The sequence below is a fragment of the Dasypus novemcinctus genome, chromosome 14, assembly GCF_030445035.2.
Source record: "Dasypus novemcinctus isolate mDasNov1 chromosome 14, mDasNov1.1.hap2, whole genome shotgun sequence".
In the NCBI taxonomy this organism is placed as follows: Eukaryota; Metazoa; Chordata; class Mammalia; order Cingulata; family Dasypodidae; genus Dasypus; species Dasypus novemcinctus.
In genome coordinates this window covers 63,030,056-63,052,851 of record NC_080686.1, presented here as the reverse complement: position 1 = coordinate 63,052,851, position 22,796 = coordinate 63,030,056, and the positions used below count along the sequence as shown (strand labels likewise).

General features: G+C 39.8%; 1 protein-coding gene across 2 annotated transcripts in view; it reads right to left on the bottom strand.

The window, feature by feature from the left end:
• SPAG1 (sperm associated antigen 1) overlaps nt 1-22,796 on the bottom strand; it is a 159,897-nt gene that overhangs the window by 44,040 nt on the left and 93,061 nt on the right. For both annotated transcript variants that reach the window (XM_058275781.1, XM_058275780.2), the window contains exons 13-16: nt 19,077-19,229; nt 14,790-14,956; nt 11,428-11,560; nt 4,081-4,207 (exon numbers count right to left, since the gene is read on the bottom strand). In XM_058275781.1, the coding sequence (XP_058131764.1) occupies nt 4,081-4,207; nt 11,428-11,560; nt 14,790-14,956; nt 19,077-19,229 (580 nt within the window). The remainder of the gene's footprint in view (nt 1-4,080; nt 4,208-11,427; nt 11,561-14,789; nt 14,957-19,076; nt 19,230-22,796) is intronic.

Sequence of the window (22,796 nt, the reverse complement as noted above, 5' to 3'; positions counted from 1 at the left end):
AGTAAACAAATGAATAAATAAAATAACGATGGGCTGACAGTGCAGTTAAGAAAACCAAGGGTTTGAGATGGATTCGAATGAGGGAGAAGTCTCTTCGACACTGTTGTTAGAAAAGCTAGGACTTGAAGTGAAACCAGTCATGCAGAGAAGAAGGAAGGGCATAGCTTCTAGAAAGAGAAATATGGATTTGGAAAAAAAAAAGAGAGGACATTAAAAGCTGTCTGTAAACTTGTCAAGCCTTAAAAAAGATACAGTATGTACCAGTTTGATATTATTGATGAATTCCAAAAAGAAATATTGGATTATGTTTGTAAACTATCTTTTCCTCTGGGCATATTAGATTATATTGGGTTCATAGGTTTACTTGATTAAGTAATTATGCAACCTCTTGTGCCAGTAGGGCCACCAAAGGGTGGGGACTCACAGATAAAAGGCATGGCAAAGGACAGAGTTGGAGGCTTTTTGAATGTTGGAGTTTGATGCTGAAGTCTTAAGCTGGAGCCCTGGGAAGTAAGCTCACAGAGGAAAGAGAAGCAAGCCCCAGGAAGACAGGAACCGTGAACTAAGAGAAAAGCAACACTCTGGAAGAGAGGAACCCAGGAAGCCCGAACCCTCGCAGACGTTGGCAGCCATCTTGCTCCAACACGTGAAAATAGACTTTGGTGAGGGAAGTAACTTATGCTTTATGGCCTGATATAATCTTTGTGACTACATTTACTTGTACCTAAACAGCAATACCTTTTAAGATAAAGGTATGACTCCTTTTGATATGTTTTCCTTGTAGCATTTTCAATTGACTATAAGTTCCTTAATGCAGACACTGTGTCGTAGTCACTCTATACTTCCAATGCTTAGCACATAATTGGCACTCAGTAACAATAAATTGTAAATAAAAGCAGAATGTTATCTTTACTTGTACATAATTAGTGAAACTGGCAAGAAAAAATATAAATACATTAAAGTCAGCTAGAAAAGAAAAGAAAAAGACTGAAGAAGGCAGACTGTTAGGCTAAGAGCTATAGGCAGGTCACCTACTACTAACTGTGAGTCCCTGTGCCACTTCCTCATTACCTTCACTCTGAGAAACAGATCAAGGCATGAGTTCTGACACATTTTAAAAGCAGTTGTAGCCTTTGAAGATCCTGAGATTAAATTCACTTGGACATAAGTCAAACTACAAGGGATATAATCAAACCAGAAAAACAAGTTACCAGCCTCATATTCTAACAGGACAGGACTATTCAAGTTTGGGATTATCTTCCTGCATAATAATACAATTTCTAGAGTTCACTCCAAGGAAGGAGAGAATTCCAAGTTTTCATTAGGTATGGCTTCGATGTTTAATTAGGTAATCAGGTTCAAAGAGTCAGGCGGCCACTATGAGGTAAACCTGCTCTCAGAATCTGGACAGATTCTGAACTCACAAGTTGTACAGATCTTTGTCTCATTTACCCAAATCCACTAAGCTCAAAGAGAGTCCAGAGTCAATTTTAAAGAAGTGGCTCATGATACCTCACCTCATCTAGGAAATCTTTCCATTAAGTTTATAAGCGAGGGTATTGCTAACAAAAGGCGGGTGGGGTGGGGTCACCTGGGCACGGTAATACAGCACAGCCGCCTGGCTCCATCAGCACAGGGATCATGTGACGGCCTTTCTGTTGTGGCGAGGAGCATGGGCTTGTGGTTCCATTGCAGCCTGAGTTGGTCTATGCTCTGGAAAAGCATGACCACACACTGCCTACAGATGGTCCTGATTTGCTGTACTACACAAAAACATGACCTGCCACTCCCAGATACTAAATTTTTATAGAACAATATATTTTTAGATATTTCCTTGTCAGTGATAGAATTAAAAGAACCACCTCAAACTCGATGAGATCAAAACTAAATTATCCCCTTGCCCCTCAAACCTTCCTGTCCTCCTACATAGCCTACACCATCACAATGTACCACTCAGCCACCCCAGCCAGAAACATAAGAGGTCCCCCTTCACTTCCCTCCACGTATGCAGTCTGTTGCCCAAAATCAACTGTCAATTTTACCTTCAAACCTTGAATTATCCCTTTGTTCCTCTCTTCCTCCTGCCATTACCTTCCTTCAGGAATCTGTTTCTCACCTTGATGGACTCTTACCTTATCGCCTTGCTTCATGATGGCCTCCCCATATGATCCACCTTCCATGATAGTCCCAAATCTGATCCATCACAGAACCACTTGCCTCCCTTCAAGGGTTCCCAGCACCTTCAGGATCAAGCCCAGCTCCACAGCATGGCCTACCAGGCTGCTCACGAGCTGACCTCTCTCCATCCCCCCTTTCCCACCCACAACTGTGTTCCAGCTATCCCAGTTCATGAGCAAAATGTTGTCATGGCAGTTTTATTCATAACAGCCCAAGCTGAAAAACACCTAAATGTCATCAACTAGTGAATGTAGAAATAAACTGTAGTATATTCACACAACTCAGCAATAAACAGATACCTGATACATGCACAATATGGATGAGTATCAGGTATGATGCTGAGTACAAGACACCAACGGATACATTCTATAGCTTTATATTATATTAATGTCAAGAAGAAGCAAAATTAATCTATAGTGATAGAAATTAGATCAGCAGTTCCCTAGGATGGGGGGCAGAGGGAGGGAGGTTGGTTGCAAAAGGGTATAGGGAACTTTGGAGAGATGGAAATATTCTTTATCTTGATTGGGGTGGTAGCTACACTGGGATATACATTTACCAAAAATCAATGAGGGAAGCAGACTTGGCTCAATGGATAGAGCATCCACCTCCCACATGGCAGGTCCACGGTTCAAACCCAGGGCTTCTTTGACCCGTGTGGAGCTGGCCCACATGCAGTGCTGATGCGCACAAGGAGTGCCGTGTCACGCAGGGGTGTTCCCTCTGTAGGGGAGCCCCACGCGCAAGGAGTGTGCCCTGTAAGGAGAGCCGCCCAGCACGAAAGAAAGTCCAGCCTGCCCCGGAGTGGCACCAAACACATGGAGAGGTGATGTAGCAAGATGATACAACAAAAAGAGACACAGATTCCCAGGCCGCTGACAAGAATAGAAGTGGACACAGAAGAACATACAGCAAATGGACACAGAGAGCAGACAATGGGGAGGGGTAAGGGAAATAAATTAAAAAATTAATCTTTAAAAAAAAAATCGATGAGTTGCACACTTAAAATATGTGGATTTTCATGGTCCACTGGGTGGAATGTGGGAGAGTGAGGGCTATGATGTGGACCATTGACCACAAGGTGCAGCGGTGCTCAGAGACGTATTCACCAAATGCAATGAATGTCTCATGATGATGAGAAGATTGTTGTTACAGGGGGAGGAGTGGGGTGAGGGGGGTGGGGGATATATGGGGACCTCATTTTTTTTAATGTAATACTAAAAAAATAAATAAAGACAAAAAAAATGTGGATTTTATTGTAAAATACACCATTTCAGGAACAGCCATTTCCCAATATATTCTGGTTTTCCTCTGTGATGTTATTTTCTACATAAGTGAACATTCATTCCTCAAGATTTCCAGGAGAATCAGCATAAAGAAAAGTATAATTATAAAATAACCTCTTTCCTCTAATCTAATAGTGTGGCTTTCTTAGGAAAAAACGCCATTCTGTAATCTCACATTAGCCGATTTAAGGCCCAGATCACCATGAGCTTCCAAATCTGAGATTTGTCTCTCCCAACCTCCACTGGGTAAACCATCTTCCACCCTGATGCCTTTACACACTCTTGCCCCTCCCCACCTTCACTGCCAGTCCTTGTGCCATCAGTTATATGATTGACTGTCTCTTGAGAGTGGAACGATTAAATCTAACAATACAACTTATAAAATTAAGAGACTAAATCAGTTTTTGAGTTGGAAGGACTCTGAGAAACTATCCAGCTTCGTGTTAGTTTGGGGTGAAATCTGAGGCCTAGTTTGAAGTTTCAAGACTGGTTAGTAAGAACTACAATTAATTTTCAGGATAATCTCACCCCTTTCCATGATCCCCAGATTTACAGTTCATGAAATTCACTTGGTTTGTGCAGAGTGGACATTTATAAATGAAAAAGATTACCTCACCTTGAGTCCTTTATGTGCAAGGGCACGCCGATAGCAGGCTTTCACATTCCCATCATCCAGCTGAAGCGCCTCGTCACAGTCCTGCTTTGCCTCTTCAAACTGGCACAGCTTCAAGTGACAGAGAGCTCTGGCAAAACATAAGATGGGACTCAGGAATATGATAGTAAAGATAGTGTTTCTATACATTTAAATAGCTAATAAGAAGCAGGAGAGAATAAATCAATACATCTGTTTCTATTCCACACCTGTAGATTAAAACATTTTACTCCAATTATGGCCCCTTCTTGTAATGCATGAAATTACAATACTGGAGATATAATTGCAAACAAAATACAGTCCTGTCTCTTAAAGAGGATGCAGTCTAGGGCAAGAGACAGACAATTAAAATTAGCAAACACAAAATCTGTACAGATGGCTCTGGAAGCACCCAGTTGATAACTGATAACCTAATCAGATCTGGTGGGGTCAAGGTAAAGGACAGAACAGCCAGGGAGGATGTCCCAGAAGTGACATTTAAGTTGAAACCCAACATACAAACTGAGGTTAGCCAATGCGAAGGCATGAGGTTGAGAGAGTTGAGGTGGCGGGAAGGGAGCAAGGAAGCCAAGGGCATGGCATGTGCAGAGGTCGATGGCAGGGGAGAGCATGGTCCTCTCGAGGAGCTGAGAAGGGTTCCATGTGGCAAGAGTGCAGGCATCAGGCTGGAGAGCAGGCAGGCCAGATTGCAAAGGGCCTTGTAAACCACGGCAAGGAGGCTGAGATTTATCCTAAGCTTAAAAGAGGTCTGCTGAAGGGTTCTGAAACAGGGACTGACCTGTTCACTGTGTTTTAGAAAGGTCGCTCTAGCTGCAACTTGCGGAAAATGAAGTTAGAGGAAACAAGACAGGCAGGGCCATTGTGAAGGGTATTGCCCACACCTAGGAAGAGATGACAGCTGTGCAGAGTAAGGGAGTGACTGGTGAGGATGGAGGGATTGGTGAGGGTGGAGAGAACGGGTCACACTGAGGAAGCATTTATTATAGAACCAGCAGGGTTTGCTGAAGGGAGGTCAGGGAGAGGGAGGCGTAAGGCAGGGTGACAGGCAGCAGTGAGTGTGGGTGGCAGCAAGTACACCAGCCTGGAGGTCAGGAGACCGATTTGGGAGACACAATCTTAGGGTGATAAATGGAACTGGGGGGAGGACGGAATGACAAGAAGAGTACTCAGAGCGAGCAAGGGCTCTCGGCATTCAGAATCCTGAGAATAACAGGAGGGAAAGCCTGCAGAGGGAGAAGAGGGGCAGCCAAGGCAAGAGGGGCCTTCAAGGAAACGGAGTGCCCAATTATGCCCACTGCTGCAAAACTTTAATAGGAGAAGGGCAGAAAAATAGCTGTTGGATTTAGTGACTGTAATGTTTTTGCCTAAAAGGGTGCCAAAGAAGGAAAATAGGCACAAAGGCAAACTGGTGAGGGGTTAAGGTAAAAAGCAGTATGTTTGGATGGTACCAAAACATTGGAAGTGTGCTTAATGCCACCTAACTGTACACGTTAAAATCATTAAAGTGGCAAACTTTATGTTTTATATGTGTTATCATAATTAAAATTTAAAAATTTAGAAAAGATTTATCTGAAATAGCTAGGAAAGCCTGTGTTATGAATACCTACTCTTTAGGAACCTATCCCTTACTCCTCCCTGTCACCCCAGACTCTATTCTTCCCTAAAAATCCCAAATCACTATATTTCTAAATAGGCATCTTTTCCATATTGGTAAGCTCTATCCTGAGGAATATTCTAGAACAATCTGCCCATTTCTACTACTGGACACAATAAAAGATGATAGTCCCTCCCCTCAGTACAGCAGAAGAAAAAGGGTGTTGCTCCCTAAAAAGGGTGTACAGCAGAGTAAAGGCATTACTCTGAAAGGCAACTGATTTCTGCTCCCACATCCTGGGCAATGGCCAGGCCGAGGTGGCCACAGCAAGACCCTGGGAGAGCAGCCCCATCCACACAGCACCAGCAGCTGACACAGGGCTTGGGGCAGACCTCTGGTCCTCAGGACACCTACAGCTCCACCTCTTTGAAAAGAGATAGGATAATTTGTTCTAAAAATTCTGAGAACTATGAAGAAAACTTTGGCAACTAATACTTTAAAAAAAAAAATGCTATTTTTTTTTTTCATGAAAAAAAATATTAACAACGTCCAGGAAGACGGCAGACTAGAAAGACATGGGACTCTCTTCTCTCCCAGAAAAATAGCTAGAGGACAGGCATCAGCGGCTTGGGGAAAAAAACTTTTAGGGTTTAGGACACCAGGGGAAGGCTGGATACCACCCAAAGGAGAGAGGAGCAAAGGAACTGTGATGGCAAAAATGAGAGTTAAGTGCTGCAGCTGGAAAGCCAGCATCATCCCCCACCCTATAGATATTTTAAATTCTCAGCCCTCCTGACAGAGGGATACAGACAAGGGAAAAGGGGTCCCCAGGGATTCATGTCCCCAGGCAAGGGAAGAGAGGACACATCCTAAGGCTGACTCAGCTTATGACCCACAGATTTGTTCTGCTGTGTCCCATGAGCCCTTCCAGACCAGGTGGGGCTGTGCCATTGTTTGCTTTGGGAGCCAGTACAGGACTAAAGAGATCTGAACCTCCCGATCTCCTTCTCTACTGACCAGGACTGGTTTCTGAGGATGCAGAGAGGTGTGAAATTATTCCCTACCCGAGAAAAGGGAGGAGGGCTACCAGCAAAAGTTGGAGAACTGCCTCTGAGAAAGTTTTAATTACTAGGTTCTTAGCCTCCAGGGAGGATCCTCTATCACATTAAATCCATTATCTGTTGAAGCAAACACACTCCAACCAGGCATTGAATCGAGAGTGCTGCCAAAGAGTCCATCTACTGGCAGACCAGAATTGCACATGAAAAAAGGAAAGTAAATAATAAGAGTGGCTTTTCTAGCCTTTACAACCTCCCTCCCCAAGGGCTCTGGAAGCAGGTATGCAACTCATTACTGGATCCAGGAACCAGATTTGAGCAACCAACAGGGACAACCCTAAAGACCCAGAACAGGCTGAGCCAAGAAACAAAGTACAGCAGTAACACACAGCCTCCAGTCACTAAAACCCTACAAAAACAGAGAGAAATGGAGCATCTAGGTAAATTCACCACCCTAATCAGATGCATAGACATCAGCAAAAAATTACCATACATACTAAGAAAATGAAAGAAATAGCTCAAGAAAAGGAATATATCAAAGCCCCAGAAGAGACACGGGATTTGAGACAAGTAATCAATGAGAGGCACACAAATTTCCAAAATCAAAATAATGAATTGAAAGAATATGGCTAAAGGACATCAAGAAGACACTAAGCAAGCACAAAGAAGAATAATTTGAAAACCTGAATAAAAAAGTAACAGGGCTCATGGGAATGAAAGACAAGACAGGTGAGATAAAAAATACATTAGAGGGAAACAGATTTGGCTCAACGGATAGAGTGTCTGCCTACCACATGGGAGGTCCAAGGTTCAAACCCAGGGCCTCCTGACCCGTGTGATAAGCTGGCCCACATGCAGTGCTGATGCATGCAAGGAGTGCCGTGCCATGCAGGGGTGTCTCTCGTGTAGGGGAGCCCCACGCACAAGGAGTGCGCCCCATAAGGAGAGCCGCCCAGAGTGAAAAAAAGTGCAGCCTGCCCAGGAGTGGCAATGACACAACAAAAAGAGATACAGAGTCCGGGTGCCGCTGACAAGACTATAAGCGGACACAGAAGAACACACAGTGAATGGACACAGAGAGCAGACAACTGGGGGGGCGGAGAAGGGGGCAGGGAAGGGGAGAGAAATTTTTTTAAAAATCTTAAAAGAACAAAAAATACATTAGAGGCAAGCAGCTGTGGCTCAATTAGTTGGGCTCCCATCTACTATATGCGTCCCAGGGCCTCCTTGTGAAGGCAGGCTCACCCACATGCTGTGGAGAGCCGCCAACCTGGGTGCCACGGAGTGCCACCGGCCTGCGAGCACCATGGAGAGCTGACTCAGCAAGGTGACACAACAAAAAAGGGAGACAAGCAAAAAAAAAAAGCAGAAGAACACACAGCGAATGGACACAGAGAGCAGACAGTAAGCAAAAAAAGCCGAAGGGGGGGGAGATAAAATTTTTTAAAAATTTAAAACCATAATAAAAACACATTAGAGGGAGCAGATGTGGCTCAAGCAGTGGGCACCTGTTTCCCACATGGGAAGTTCTAGGTTCGGTTCCCAGTGCTGCCTAAAAAAAAGAAAAAGAAAAAAACCCTACAAACAAAAAAACCAACTCAGGGGAGCTGATGTGGCTCAATGGTTGAGCACTGGCTTCCCACATACAAGGTTCCAGGTTCAATTCACAGTCCTGGTACCTCAGAAAAAAGGAGAGGAAAAAAAAAAACATATTAGAGGCATACATAAGCAGACCCTAAAGGACAAAAATAAGTGATAACAAAGACAAAACTGCTGAAACTGAAGAGAGACATGAATGGAAAAAATTGAGCAGGGGCTCAGGGAGTTGAATGACAACACAAAAAAGCAACAACATACATGTCGTGGGAATTACAGGAGAAGAAGAGAAGGGAAAAGGGGCAGAAAGAGTATTTGAGGAAATAATAGCTGAAAATTTCCCAACTCTCATGGAAGAAATGAACTTATATGTCCAAGAAGTACATCATACCTCAATCAGAATAAATCTGAATAGACACACACTACTCAGAATGTCAAACATCAATGATAAAGAGAAAATTCAGAAAGCAGCAAGGGAGAAGCAAACCATCACATACAAGGGGTGCCCAGTAAGACAATGAGGATTTCTCATCAGAAACCATGGAAAGTGAAGAACTCTCGCTTGTCTGTTTTTTATTATTATTACTGAAATAATGAAAATGCTCTAATAATGACTGAAGTGATGAATGCACAACCATGTAATTATACCAAATATCACTGACTGTACACTTTGGATTAACTGTGTGTTTTACTAATATGTATCAATAAAATTGATTTGCTAAAAAAAAGAAAGAAACCATGGAGGCAAGAAGACAGTGGTATGATACAATTAGGATACTGAAAGAGAAAAACTGTTACCTAAGAATTCTTTATCCAGCAGAACTGTCCTTCAAATATGAAGGTAAGTAAAAAATATTCACGAACAAACAGAAACTAAGGGAGATCATAAAAAGGAATCTACCTTTCCAGGCTTCGAAAGGAAGCCTTTGAGCCTGAAAGAAAAAGACAAAAGAGACAGGCTTGGAGGAGAGTATAGAAGAAAGAATGGCAGAAAGGATAACCAAAAGAGTAGAAAGATAGATAAGATATGACATACGAAAACCAAAAAATGAAATAGTGGAAGTAAACAATATTTTTACAGTAATATCACTTTATGTGAATGGATTAAATTTCCCAATCAAAAACACAGGCTGACAGAATGGATAAAAAAACATGAGCCATCCATATGCTGCTTTAAAAAGACTCACCTGAGACCCAGGGATACAAACTGGTTGAAAGTGAAAGGTGGGAAAAATATACTCCACGCAAATAGTAAGCAAAAAAGAGCAGGGGTAACTATACCAATATCGGACAAAATAAACTTTAAATGCAAAAAAGTTACAAGAGATATAGAAGGCCATTATATATTAATAAAAAGGAAAATCCACCAGGAAGATAAAAGTCAAACATCTACGCACTTAACCAGGGTACCCCAAAATACAAGACAAACTCAGGCAAAACTGAAGAGAAAAACAGATCTTTCTACAATAATCATTGGAGACTTCAACACACAACTCACATCATGAGACAAAACAACTAGACAGTAATACGAACAGATATCTGCACACCAATGTTCATAGCAGTGTTATTCACAATTGCCAAAAGACGGAAACAATCCAAGTGTTCATCTACTGATTAATGGATAAAAAACTGTGATATATTCACACAATTGAACATTATGCAGCTGTAACAAGAAATGAAGTGGGTAACAGATGTGGTTCAAGCGACTGAGCTCCCGCCTACCACATGGGATGTCCCAGGTTTGGCTTCTGGTGCTTCCTAAAGAAGACAAGCAAGACAGCAAGCTGACGCAACAAGATGACATGACAAGAGACACAAGGAGGAAAAACATAATGAGGCCCAATAAAGTAGGGAGCAGAGGTGGTTCAAGCGATTAGGCACCTCCCTCCCACACAGGAGGTCCCAAGTTCAGTTCCTGGTGTCTTCTAAAACAAAGACAAGCACACAACAGACAGACACAGCAAATGCAAACAACAAAGGGGTAGGGAAAAATAAATACATAAGCCTTTAAAAAAAAAAAAAAAGAAGAAATGAAGTTATAAAGCACATGACAACATGGATGAACCTGGACGATGTTGAGTGAAGCAAGCCAGACAAAAAAAGGACAAACACTGTACGAATGCAACTGTGAACTAAATATACTGTGTAATCTCATGGAATTAATAACTTGAATATGGGTCACCAGAAAACAGAATGAGTTTAGAGAATGGAAAGCTCAGGGTTAACTTGTGCAGAATTTGGAAACGAACCAAAAGGTGAAAACCCAACAAAAATTTTGTAATTAGCAGTATTAGTAAATGGGTATGAAATCTGTTTAAAGGGAAAGTCTAAGGTCATATATACTTTTAAAAGGAAAGCTAAAAAATGTAAGTAACATGGGTCCTATATAGCACAGTAAAACCATACGTGAAATAAAAATATGGGTATTGCATATGTAAGACCATTTTTCTTTGAAACTGAACAAATATATGTTAATACTACAAGATGTTAATATCAGACAAAAAAAATTATGCTAAGTGAAAGAAACCAGACACAAAGTTCTACATATTGTATGATTCCATTTATATAAAATGTAAATATATATCAATTTATAAAGATGAAGTTAGATTAATGGTTATGTAGGGCTGAGGAAGGCATGGTAAGTGGTGTGGAGTTTTTCTTTTTAGAGTAATGGAATTGTTCTAAACTTTTTTGTGGTGATGGATGCACGACATTGTGATTATACTAATAGCCACCAAGTACAGACTTTAGATAGGTCATATGGTATGTGAATATATCGCAACAGAACTGCTTTAAAATAAATAAATAAGCAAGAATAGTCAGAAATAGCAGCTATGTATAGCAGTGGAAGCACAGAAAGACTGAAAAGTGGACTTTGTTTATTATTGTTGTTGAAAATGCTTTAATAATGATTGAAGTGATAAATGCACAACTATGTGATGATACCAAATACCACTGATTGTACACTTTGGATGAACTGTATGTTTTCTTAATGTGTATCAATAAAACTTATTTGTTTAAAAAAATATCAACAAAGGAAATACATAGTTACAAAAAACTTGCCTGTTTGTGTATATGGCACACTCCTTGTTGTTAATCTTTAAGCATTCACTGTATTTACAAAGGGCATCTTTATAGTTTTTATCCTTTACACACCGATTTCCTTCTTCCTTCAGGATTCTAAACATTTTTTCATCTATGGGGACCACCACCAAAAAAGAGAAAGAATTAATTTTATAAACACCTCCACAGTATCTTAAGTATATCTATAAGTAAATCCTCTATTGCAAATAAACTTGATCACACACCAAGCAAAGTTAAAGTGTAAGGGGAATAAAACACTGTACACAAATTAAAAACATAAATTGGCTATAAGGAAAAATAATAATATAATTATGGCACCATTATTTTCAAATCAGAAAATAAAACAGAAGTATCTTTTATCATTTCATAGATATTAGCAGGCGTTTTTTTATGTACAGGGATTCTGGAGACAAAAACAGAGGCCAGAAACAAGGCAAACAAGGGCACCAGGTCATGGTGGCAACATGGAGAGGCAGCCCTCTCAACACGCTCTTCTGGACTAGCAAACCACCTCTTGTCACCTCAAGCCCCGCTACCTCAGGCAGGGCTTCAACAACAGTACAGGTGACACTGCAGACCTTTAGGTAGCTTGCAGGAATGACAGAATCCGTCCATGAATGGGAGATATAAACAGCCACCATGCTTTCATAGAAATATTATTTCATGAATAATAAACCTCTGAAATGGTCATCACCCCAAATTTTCTTGGGTAATCACACCTCCCCCACTCTCTGCCCCTGGGGTTTAGGCAAGAGAGGCAGGAGCAGATGTGGCTCAAGTCGAGGTTGAGCACCTGCTTCCCACCTGGGAGGTCCCAGGTTCCATTCCCAATACCTCCTAAAAACAAAAAAACAAAATCAAACAAACAAATGAATGTGACTCAGTGGTTGAGTGCTGGGTCCTGAGATCAATCCCCAGCCCCATTTCCTAAAAAAAAAAAAAAAAGAGAGGCGCCACCCCAGCCCACCTCTTGGGGTAATTCCTGTTTAAATTAATCAGCACTTTATATTCCTTGGCCACGATAACCTAATTGGCCAGGGATGGGTCTATGAGCGCCAGTAAGCTGCAAAAAGATTTTTGCAGCAGCTTCTGGGAAAGTAATTCATGCTCTTTGCCATGGCATTTGAGGCTGAGAGAAGCTATTTTGAATTCCCGTGATTTAAGGGGAAAGCCTGTCTGAGAATGGAGCCAAAAGACAGGGGAGAGGCCGAGTCCCACAGCCAGAGAAAGTCTGAATCCAGCCACACCTGCAGCTACTCTACCTCTGAAATTCTCTGATAAGAGGCAATAAACTCCCTTTATTTTTAATCCATTAAGGGTTGGGTTTTCTGTTATCTGCAACCAAACAAGTGCCATTCGTTCATTACCAGAATTACAGACTATTTTTGTTATTTTACAGTGAACATGGCTGGCTCCCTGTTCAGAATCAACCTGGTAGCCTGATATTCAGCTATCACCCCCCTCAGGGACCACAAGATCAGGACCCCAGGCCTAAACCCACCACCACATGGCATTTCTTCATCAAAAGGATTAGCTCAGGAATGAGTCTGTGACCAAATTCAAGGCAAGAGAATAAAAGATTAAAAAGCTAGAGCTTTGGACAATATTTTCTCATCCTTAAAATAACACTTCCAAAAGCAATGGTGCCCTCTCCCTTTGGACACTGACATGTGCAGACAGGAATCCTAGGACTGCTACAGTTCTGCAATTTCTGGCCAAAGCCTGAGTCCTGATAAGCCGAAGGACAATAAGATGCCTGACTTTTGAGCCTGTCTGGGCCTTTCAGTTACATGAGCCAAGCCTTACCTTGCAGTGTAAATCCACAGATTTTCTGTTATTTGCAACCAAAGCTTTCTAACACATGTAACAAAGTATTGAAATGTGAAGTTTTAAACCTCTATAATGACTTTACCCTATGTAGTAACTTGATATTATACATAATAAAAATCCATAACTTGAAACTTAAAATATGCCTTTAAATTCTGCAACCTAAAACATCTTCTGATAAATGCTTTGAATTTATAAAGTTGGAAACGTAAATAATATTTGTCTCTCTGCACAAAGTTAGTCACTCAATTCTTCCTCATTTATTTCAAATCACAGAACATTTCTACCTGGTATTCCATGTTTCAAAAGATCTCACCCAATTGTCAAATGATACCAACCCTGAACTCTGTTTTATAAACCCTAAAACAGAAGATTTTTTCTTCTAATTTTCTTCCCTTTTTTTAAACCTTGGGTATCCATTCAATTGATATCCATTATATCCATCCATAATCAGTAAACAAACAAAAAAGAACAATTCAGAAAGATCTGATTATACTTGTGCTTATGATTTTCTATCATATCTATAGGATGGTTGCTATGTGCATTTTGTTAATAAATAGCTATCCTTTATTGAGGAAATACTTTGTGCCAGGTCCCATTAATAACGGTCTCTAGAAAACCAGAGATCTTCCATGATTTTCCTAAGACTGCTAAATCATCTAAAAGCTCTGGCAGATGATCCTTCCATGTTCTTTCCATATAGTGAAAAGGATGAGGGTCTAACAGTAGCCATGGGACAATACAGCTCAGGAACTTAATCTGTCAGATGAAGCTCAACCCAGAACAGTCATGGAGCTCCTAAGCAGACAGGAGAAATGGGGTCTCAACTGGCTTTAAAGCACAGAAAGCAAGAGTTAAACACATTAAACATTATGCACAAAGTAATAAGCTAGGCACTATGGGAATAAAGATATGTTAACCACCATGCTATGATGCAAAAAGAGATACCTCCTACACATTCATGTTGTACCTTATTACAATATGAAAAGTAATCAATCTTGTTACTTTAGCCTCACCACATACTACTAGAGAGCTATATGCCTAATTCTTTTTCTTATTGTTGATATTCAATTTAAGAGGCTGCTACAGAGCTTACACAGTCAACACATGTGTTAGGTGTTTTATATGCCTATCTCCATTTATTCCTGAGAACCCCATGAGATAGCTATAAATATTTTTCCCTTTTATTTACACTAGGACACTGGATAAATGAAGCTAATTCTTTTTCCCCCCTTCATTTTCTTCACTAACAAGGACCTCTTGGTTATGTCACTTATCCAATCTGTGCTCAATCTTTCTGAAAACTGGAAAACCAACTGAGTTTGTTTTTAGGATTAAATGAGATAAATGTGCCTGAAGTTACTACTTAAGACAATATAATTAGAAAGAGGGAGAATCGGAATTTCAACCCGGATCTGACGCCAGAGTTCATTTTCTTATCTCTCTGCTTTCCTCTGAAAATAAACACCAGGCTCAAATAACCTTCTGAAGAAAGGAGTGCAGGCTCCCCTCACCTGGGATGCCTGGCTGGTGCTGGCTGCAAGAATCTCCCCCTTGGTCTGGGATCATCTCTGCTGCAGGATACCATGCTCGCAACTGTGCAGAGGTGGGCACGGCTGGAATGGGTGACAGCTTCTCTCGCCAGCTTGATCCATCCAGATCCATTAAAATTCTTGTTATTCTAAAAAGAAAATGAGTTCTCTATTGATCATTCAATTTGCCTTTTATTTCAGTGAAGATCATATCAAGAATAAGATTTACAAATGCTATCCAACTGTGTAATGCCTCACAGAAAACATAAAATCTTGGGCTATTTTTTGTCCACATAAACTTAAAAAGGACTTTTCAAAATTGCCATAAACTATGTAACCTTAGACCATTTTTAATTAAAAGAAAAAAATTGAGACATATCTAATTTGTTTAAGTTTGTATGTAGTATATAACATACAACATAAGCTATAATGCATTGAAAGTTATATGTACAAATGATAAAATTTTAATTTTTGAAAAAGTGAAATATAAAACTAAAATTTAGGAGGCCTAGAAGGTATGGTTCCCCCCCCCCCAATATTTAATACAAGTAATAAATTGATAATGTATTATTCCTAAGAATAATCGAAGTACTTTAGATTTTCTATGCCCAAATTGTACACTAAAGTGGTTTAAAACAGGTGTACTAGACTGACTGCTACAACTAATAAGGGTTAGCTGCTCATGGTATACTGTTTTTGTTAATATATGTACACATATTTAAGATATTCTTACCTTTTATTTTTCCCATTTCTAAAATTATCCACTTATTTTGTTTTCATATAAATAAAGACACACAAATGGGACACAGCAACTATGAGGGGCCCCTGAACTTATGCCATTTACTAATGGCCATCACAAAATTCAGGTTAAAATCCTTGATGATCACTTTCTCATTATTTTAAACATAGAAAACATCATAGATAGGAAAAAAAATTGAATTATGTCTTTGGGATGAATCTAGTTTCAAAGGGTGCTTCCCACGACTAAGAAGGTTCACTGGTAAGTAACAATGCAATCAAGTTAATTAACTCAGGAGTTTCATATATTCTTCATGGGAGAAATTTTTTATATTTATAGATTGACAAATATAATACACATACTTTACCTAGAGTTTCTTAAACTGACATTTCAATACTGATTTTTGATTATCTATTTTAGTGTTACGATTTTTTAAAATTCATGTATAACAACCCACAACTGCAGAAAGAAGCTTTAGAAAAAGAATTTTCAAGCAAAACTTGTATTACCAGCAGAGAGGAAGGAAGAAGCAGCTGAAAAGAGATGATGTGTTGCCAGGGAGTAAATAAGTATGTGCAGGGAAATTTAACATATAAGATTCCTGGAGAGGAAGAGAGGAATATGGTTAATGGAAGACAGAAACAAAATAAGCACAGATGTTTAAAAAATAATAAGCTGCTGGTGTTTAATTTTCTATAATGAACTGGAATAGATGAAAAAGCAAGCATAAACCTGGGATTTACAAAAAGAAATAGTGAAATTTTTTAATGTAAATTTTATATAAAATAAATATATATGGCAAAACCAGACAAACTCTCCTTATATTTTAATAAAACAATATATCAACAAGAACCATCCAATTAAAAAATGACTGAGTCTTAAAAATTAATTGCTATAAAAGGATATTCTTGAGTACATCTAAAAAGTATAATATATTTCTCAAAAAGTTAAATATAGAATTATCACATGACCTAGCAATTTCACTTCTAGGTATATACTCTGAAGCACTGACAACAGGTAGTCATGCAAATATGTGTACACTAATGATCATGGCAGTGCTATTCACAATAGCTTAAAGGTATAAACAACCAAACGTCCATCAGAACTAATGAACAAACAAAATGCAATCTATCCATACAATAGAATATTCTTCAGCCGTAAAAAGGAAAGAAGTCCTGATACATGCAACAACATGGATGATCCTCAAAAACATTATGCTAAATGAAAGAAAAGGTCACGTGTTGTATGATTTCATTTACATGAAATATACAGAATAAGTAAATCCAAAGAGACAGAAAGCAGATTAGTGGTTTCCAGGGGCTGGGGTGAGGGCAGGGAGTAGAGGGATGAGGAATCACTGCTTAAGGGGAATGAGGTTTCCTTTTGGGGTGATGAAAATGTTTTGGAAGTAGATAGAGATGGTGGTTCCACAACATTGTGAATGTAGTAGAGGTCACTGAACTATTCACTTTTAAATAGTTAACTTTATGTTCTGTGAATCTTACCTGAATTTTTTTTTTAAAAGTCTAATGCAGAAGGTTCAAAAATGTGAATAATCATGCTTTCTCAGCCACTCTATTTCTCCCTTCAAGCCACCCAGCAGTATCACTACTAAAACTGGATTTCCTAAATACCTTTTTACAGGATCCCCCCTCTATGCCAGATTCTTTGAGGCACTTTCCCATGAGAGTTAGCCCCTAACTCTCACAAGAAGTAACTAACTTTCCCCTATCCCAGTATCTTGGAACTACGGGGCAGAGGACAGGGTTAGCTAAAAGCAAAGTCCCAAAGCATGGGAATGAACTATGCTCTGTCTGTTGGAGAATTCATCTATCCAATACATTTTTGTGGAGGACGTCTGCTCTGTGAGTTACTACGGCTACAAGGGGGGACAAAACACAATCCCTGGCCTCATGGAACACTTGCTATAGCAATAGAAAAGAAAGTTAAGAGAAAGGGAGAGAGAGAATTTTAAAACTATGTGGAAGTTCAGAAATAAAAGGCAGCACAGTGTGATGGAGGCACTGAGGAAGGGAACCTGACATGTGTGCTGGGGGTTGGAGGAAAGCTGTGTCAGGGAAAGAAGTTTCCTAGAGGAAGCAAAGCCTCTCCTGTAAGATCAGGTAGAAATTAAATGGACAAGATGGGACAAGGGTCTTCTAGGCAAAAGAGACAACATGGTAACAGGCACACTGGCTGAACCACTGGCACTTATGAGCAGCAGCAGATCTTGTGCAGTGAGAAGGCTGAGCCCGATCAATCCCACTCTGTCACAGATAACCAAGATGGACCACTTTCTTCTAGTCAGGCTGGGATTAGACAGTTTCTATGTGACCACAAAGTGGAAGCTCCAGGCAATGGCTGTCAGCTCTGCATACAGATCTTTCCAACAGCTTTCTCCAAAATGGGCAAGGACCATGTGAGGAGTACGGTGTGATTTAATAAATGAATTATTCCAAATCATGCCATTTTCTTTTTCTGCATTCGTGCTCTCTTCAAAGAGAGCCCACCCAGAGGAAGGGGCCTGACCTCTCTGTGACCCCCCACCTGACTAACGTATTTTTGCACTTGGGGATAATCTATCTTATGTTGTCGCCCCCCAGCTGGATGTTAGTTTGCTAGAAGAGAGAGACCAGATCTTTTTTTTTTTTTCTTTTATCCTTTTTGCGGGGACTGGGGCCTTGTACACAAGGTCAACATGGGGCACTGTGTAGCATACAGATACTTGTAAATACTCGAGAAGTCATGCTTTGGGAAAAATGGGATCAAAAAATTCACAACTAGAAATGTTACCCAACTAGTACTTTTATATTTCACCTGAAAGCAATGTATGAACTCTGCAAAGTCTTACCTTCCCATTCTGAGTCAGGGGACAAATAGGTCAACATATACAAATTAGACCCAATTTTTTTCTATTTCACCATTATAAATTAATATTCATCCTAGATGAGAGTCTATTTACAAGGACATATAGTAAAGATCTAGTAGGCTCATCAAGATATCCAGTCTCCTGAGGAAAAACAAAGGACATTTCCACTAACAGATGTGGTACCAACGAACATCTGAGAATCCTGTAGGAGAATATTCACTACATTTTTGGATCTTGCCCCATCATTAGTTCTGATTTATGACATTAATAAAAACACTTTCTTAACCCCAGAGATATTTACAAATACTCAAATTAAATTCTGTACATTTTGACCATCATATGAGTTATATCCTATGTTATTAAAGAAGAGGAAGAAGAAAATTATTCACTGAACAGTAATAAATGGACCAAGAAAACAAATAATATGAAGCTGTAAGAGGACAATTCAAGATACATTAAGAGATAGATAAAGGGACAGTCAGAAATTAAATTAGAGGGAAAGAATCATTTAGTTTTAATGGAGTGAATAAGGCAATCCTCATGTAAAATGAACAACTGAGAACAAAGTTTACACCTGGCATCTTTCTTGAAGGGTGGGGGAGGAAAAACTCCAATTCCATTATAAAACAACTGAACCTTAGGGAGCTGCCTATGAGATTACCTGTTAATACTGTCATTTGCTATCTGGATTCCACAGTCTATTTGCAACACTGTTTTATAATCCACATAAGCTTTCCGATACTGCTCTAAAGTTTCACAGGCCATTGCTCGTCGCAAAAGAGGTTTGATTGAGAATGGATGAAGTTCCAAAGCCCTAAAGAAAACAAAAGTATCACAAATCAAAAATTTTTTGAAAATTACCCCAAAAACTGAGTGTATAATATAGCAGTGCTGGACTCTCAAATAGTGCATGTCTGATATTTCACCTTGGGGACCTGGTGACATACCAGAAAAGCAAACACAGGGTTACACAGCAATAAGATTTATGGTCGCTTCTTTTAAACCAGTACCAAAGCACTCTGGCATTTACTCTTTCCCCACAGAGACATAAGTTTCCTTGCAGCAGGTGGCATGCCTCACCACCCACCTCCCCTACCAAAGCCCAGCATGGCACAGGCACAGGACAGGTTTTCAGCAGTCTTGCTATTGATGGGATAAAAAAGAAAATTCTTATTTGAACCTATTTAATAAGGCACCTTAACAGAGACCTGTAAAAACTTGCATTACATTGTGAAAATCAGCTCTCTAAAATGTAATGCAATTTCAATTTACTTATTATAAAAGAGCACCAAAAATAGAACCGAAGCGAATCAAAGAGCTTAACCTACAATGATTTCATATAAGTCATGAATTTTTACCTTGCATTTTTTAGTCTATGAAGTATTTCTAATATCACTGAAGATATATTTGAATATTATATTCTTTGGTTTTGCTTGAAGTAACTGTTTAAAGCTACTTCACTACTTAATGTACTTCTTTATATTCTAAAATAAAGCATACAATCAAAATATTGCATTTATGAAAGAAAACTTTTGTATTCTTGGATTTAACAAATGAACTAAAACTATAAAGTGCCCCATGCACATGCAAAGATATTATAAAAGCCTACTTTCTACATAATCTACTAACCAATATTTGTACCAAACTGTCTACATTGGTGACTGCAGGTTTGTTCTTCTTTTTAACGCTTATGCTGCAACAAGTTTATATATAAAAAATTTAACAGGGAAAGCAGAAGTGAGGGCTGCTACGCTTAACTTGCTTTTTCCCAACAATCTTGGAAATCTGCTGTCTATTCCTGCCTACCATGATTTGGCAAGGAGGAGGCAATGATGCAGTACCTACCATATGCTAGTCACTGAAGACTTTCTCATCCAATCCATAACAACCTTCAAGGTAAATATTAATATGTTCATTTTGTGGATGAGGGAACTGAGTGACAAATGAAGTAATCTGCCCATGTGTCAGTCTTTTGAATTTAAGCTGCATGATGGCAAGTGCTTTCTCTGTTTTGAGCACCCTTATTCCTAGTGCCTAGACCAATGCCCAGGCCATGAAAGGTACTCAACAAACTGCTAATGAACCATCACAGTCTACACACTTCCCAACACATATGAAACAATGCAAATAAAATAGCTGGAAGACATCTGCCACTCTTGCTCACCCACAACTCTCTGCATTGCACAGATACTCAACTGCACATGTGGGTGTACTTCTCGACTGTGTACCATAGAAATTAGCAATGCTGCAAAACCTAACCATCATCATTTCTTTAAAAGAACAACCAATTTTGCAATGCCTAGTTGTTAGCCTTGTGGGTGATTTTAATTATTTTCTTTATGCTGTACTGGGTTTTTACATTTTTTCTATAATGGGTATATATTGGTTTTCTAATTGGTAAATGTTATTTTAAAAATAACATTAAAACCAAGTAAAAATACACATTATAAAACAGATCTTTGGGCATCAGGATCTATCACCTATACCACTGCCTTAAATCTAGCTTAGTTTAATGCTTAAGGGATATTAACTACATTACAGATTCTAAATATGTGTCCATCTCACAACCACCTGACAACCTCCACTTCTCCACAACAGACTTCTAACATCCAAGGTGCCATTTATCCAATCAAGATGGACCAGGGTCACTCTTGGAATCTCAAATAGAATGAGATGAAACATTTAATTTTCAGTACCAACCAGCCTAGAAAATGCAAGGTTTTTCCCCTTTGACCACAACCTGAAAATGAATACAAGTTTATGACTGGAAACTCCATTAATGAAAGAAAGGGGCTGGGGGGATCCCTTTCATAAAACTGAGAACTTTTAAACCAGAGCTCCAGAAGATGCTGTCTATTCATAAAGGGTCTTCTAATTTCAAGTCTCTAATTTCAAGAGCAGCAAAGATAAGTAAAGAGAATTACTAGGTGTGACAGTTTGAAGTTATTTTATGAATCCCAAAAAGAGAAAGACTATGCTCTTAAACTAATCTATTCCTGTAGGTGTGATACCCTTTGATTGCACTGAGAGTCCTTTGATTAGGTGACTTGATATCATCACTTTAGGACTTTTGATTGGACTACAGCAAGGAGGCGCGAGCCAGCTTAGGCCTCTACCCTCTTTGCTGGGTCTGATATAAATGGGGACACACAGAGAGAGAGACAGACACAGTCCCAGATAAAGGAAGCTGCCATATTTGATCAGGCTATGTGACAGAAAGGACTCTACTTTTACCCACAGCTGAAATGCAAGGAGAGAAGCCCAGAGAGACTTAAAGAGCTGAGGCCCAGGGAGGGATGAGCCATATACCTGATAGTTTGCAACTGAACTTAGAAAGAAAGCAGAACCACTAAAACTAAGAAAGAAGGCCCAGTAAGAGATAAGCTCTATACCAGGTTTGCCTACAGGTGCAGAAAGGCAAACGTTGGCAAAGATCAGCGGCCATCTTGCTTCGCCATGTGGCAGTTGATGAGTGAGAAAGCACCTCTTATGGTGCCTTGAGATGGACTTTTCCTGGTCTTAGAACTGTAAGCTTATACCCAAAAAAAATCCCCTTTATAAAAGTCAACCTATTTCTGGTACTTTGCATCAGCAGTCCTTTGGCAAACTAAAACACCAGGTATCATTCCTTTGTACTCAGACTGTCAAAATATCCTCAATGGAAAGGCACCAAGGGATTTTTGGTATGGTTAAATGACTCAAAAATGTTCTCCAACAGAAAAAGATAGGGAAGCAGACCTGGCCCAGTGGTTAGGGTGTCTGTCTACCACATGGGAGGCCCACGTTTCAAACCCCGGGCCTCCTTGACCCATGTGGAGCTGATGCTGATGCACGCAAGGAGTGCCGTGCCACACAGGGGTGTCCCCCGCGTAGGGGAGCCCCACACACAAGGAGTGTGCCCCGTAAGGAGAGCCGCCCAGCATGAAAGAAAGTGCAGCCTGCCCAGGAATGGTGCCACACACACAGAGAGCTTACACAACAAGATGACACAAGAAAAAGAAATACAGATTCCCATGCCAATGACAACAACAGAAGCGGACAAAGAAGAACACGCAGCAAATAGACACAGAGAACAGACAACTGGGGTTGGGGGAGGGGAGGGAAGAGAAATAAATAAATCTCTAAAAAGAAAAAGAAACAGATGTTTTTTGTCAATAAAAATTATGAAAATAAACAGTAATTTCTAGAATACTGGTTTCCAAACTTTTGTTTAGGCATCATAACCCCTTTTCATGAGTCACCCAAAAGCCTAAAATAGAAACATGAAGATTCTGTGGTGAGGAGAGGGATAGAACCTGGAATCCCTTAAGTGTCTTCCACAAACACCAGGAAGAGTAATTCTCCTAACAGGCCCCAGGAAACACTGATGTGCCTGGGAATG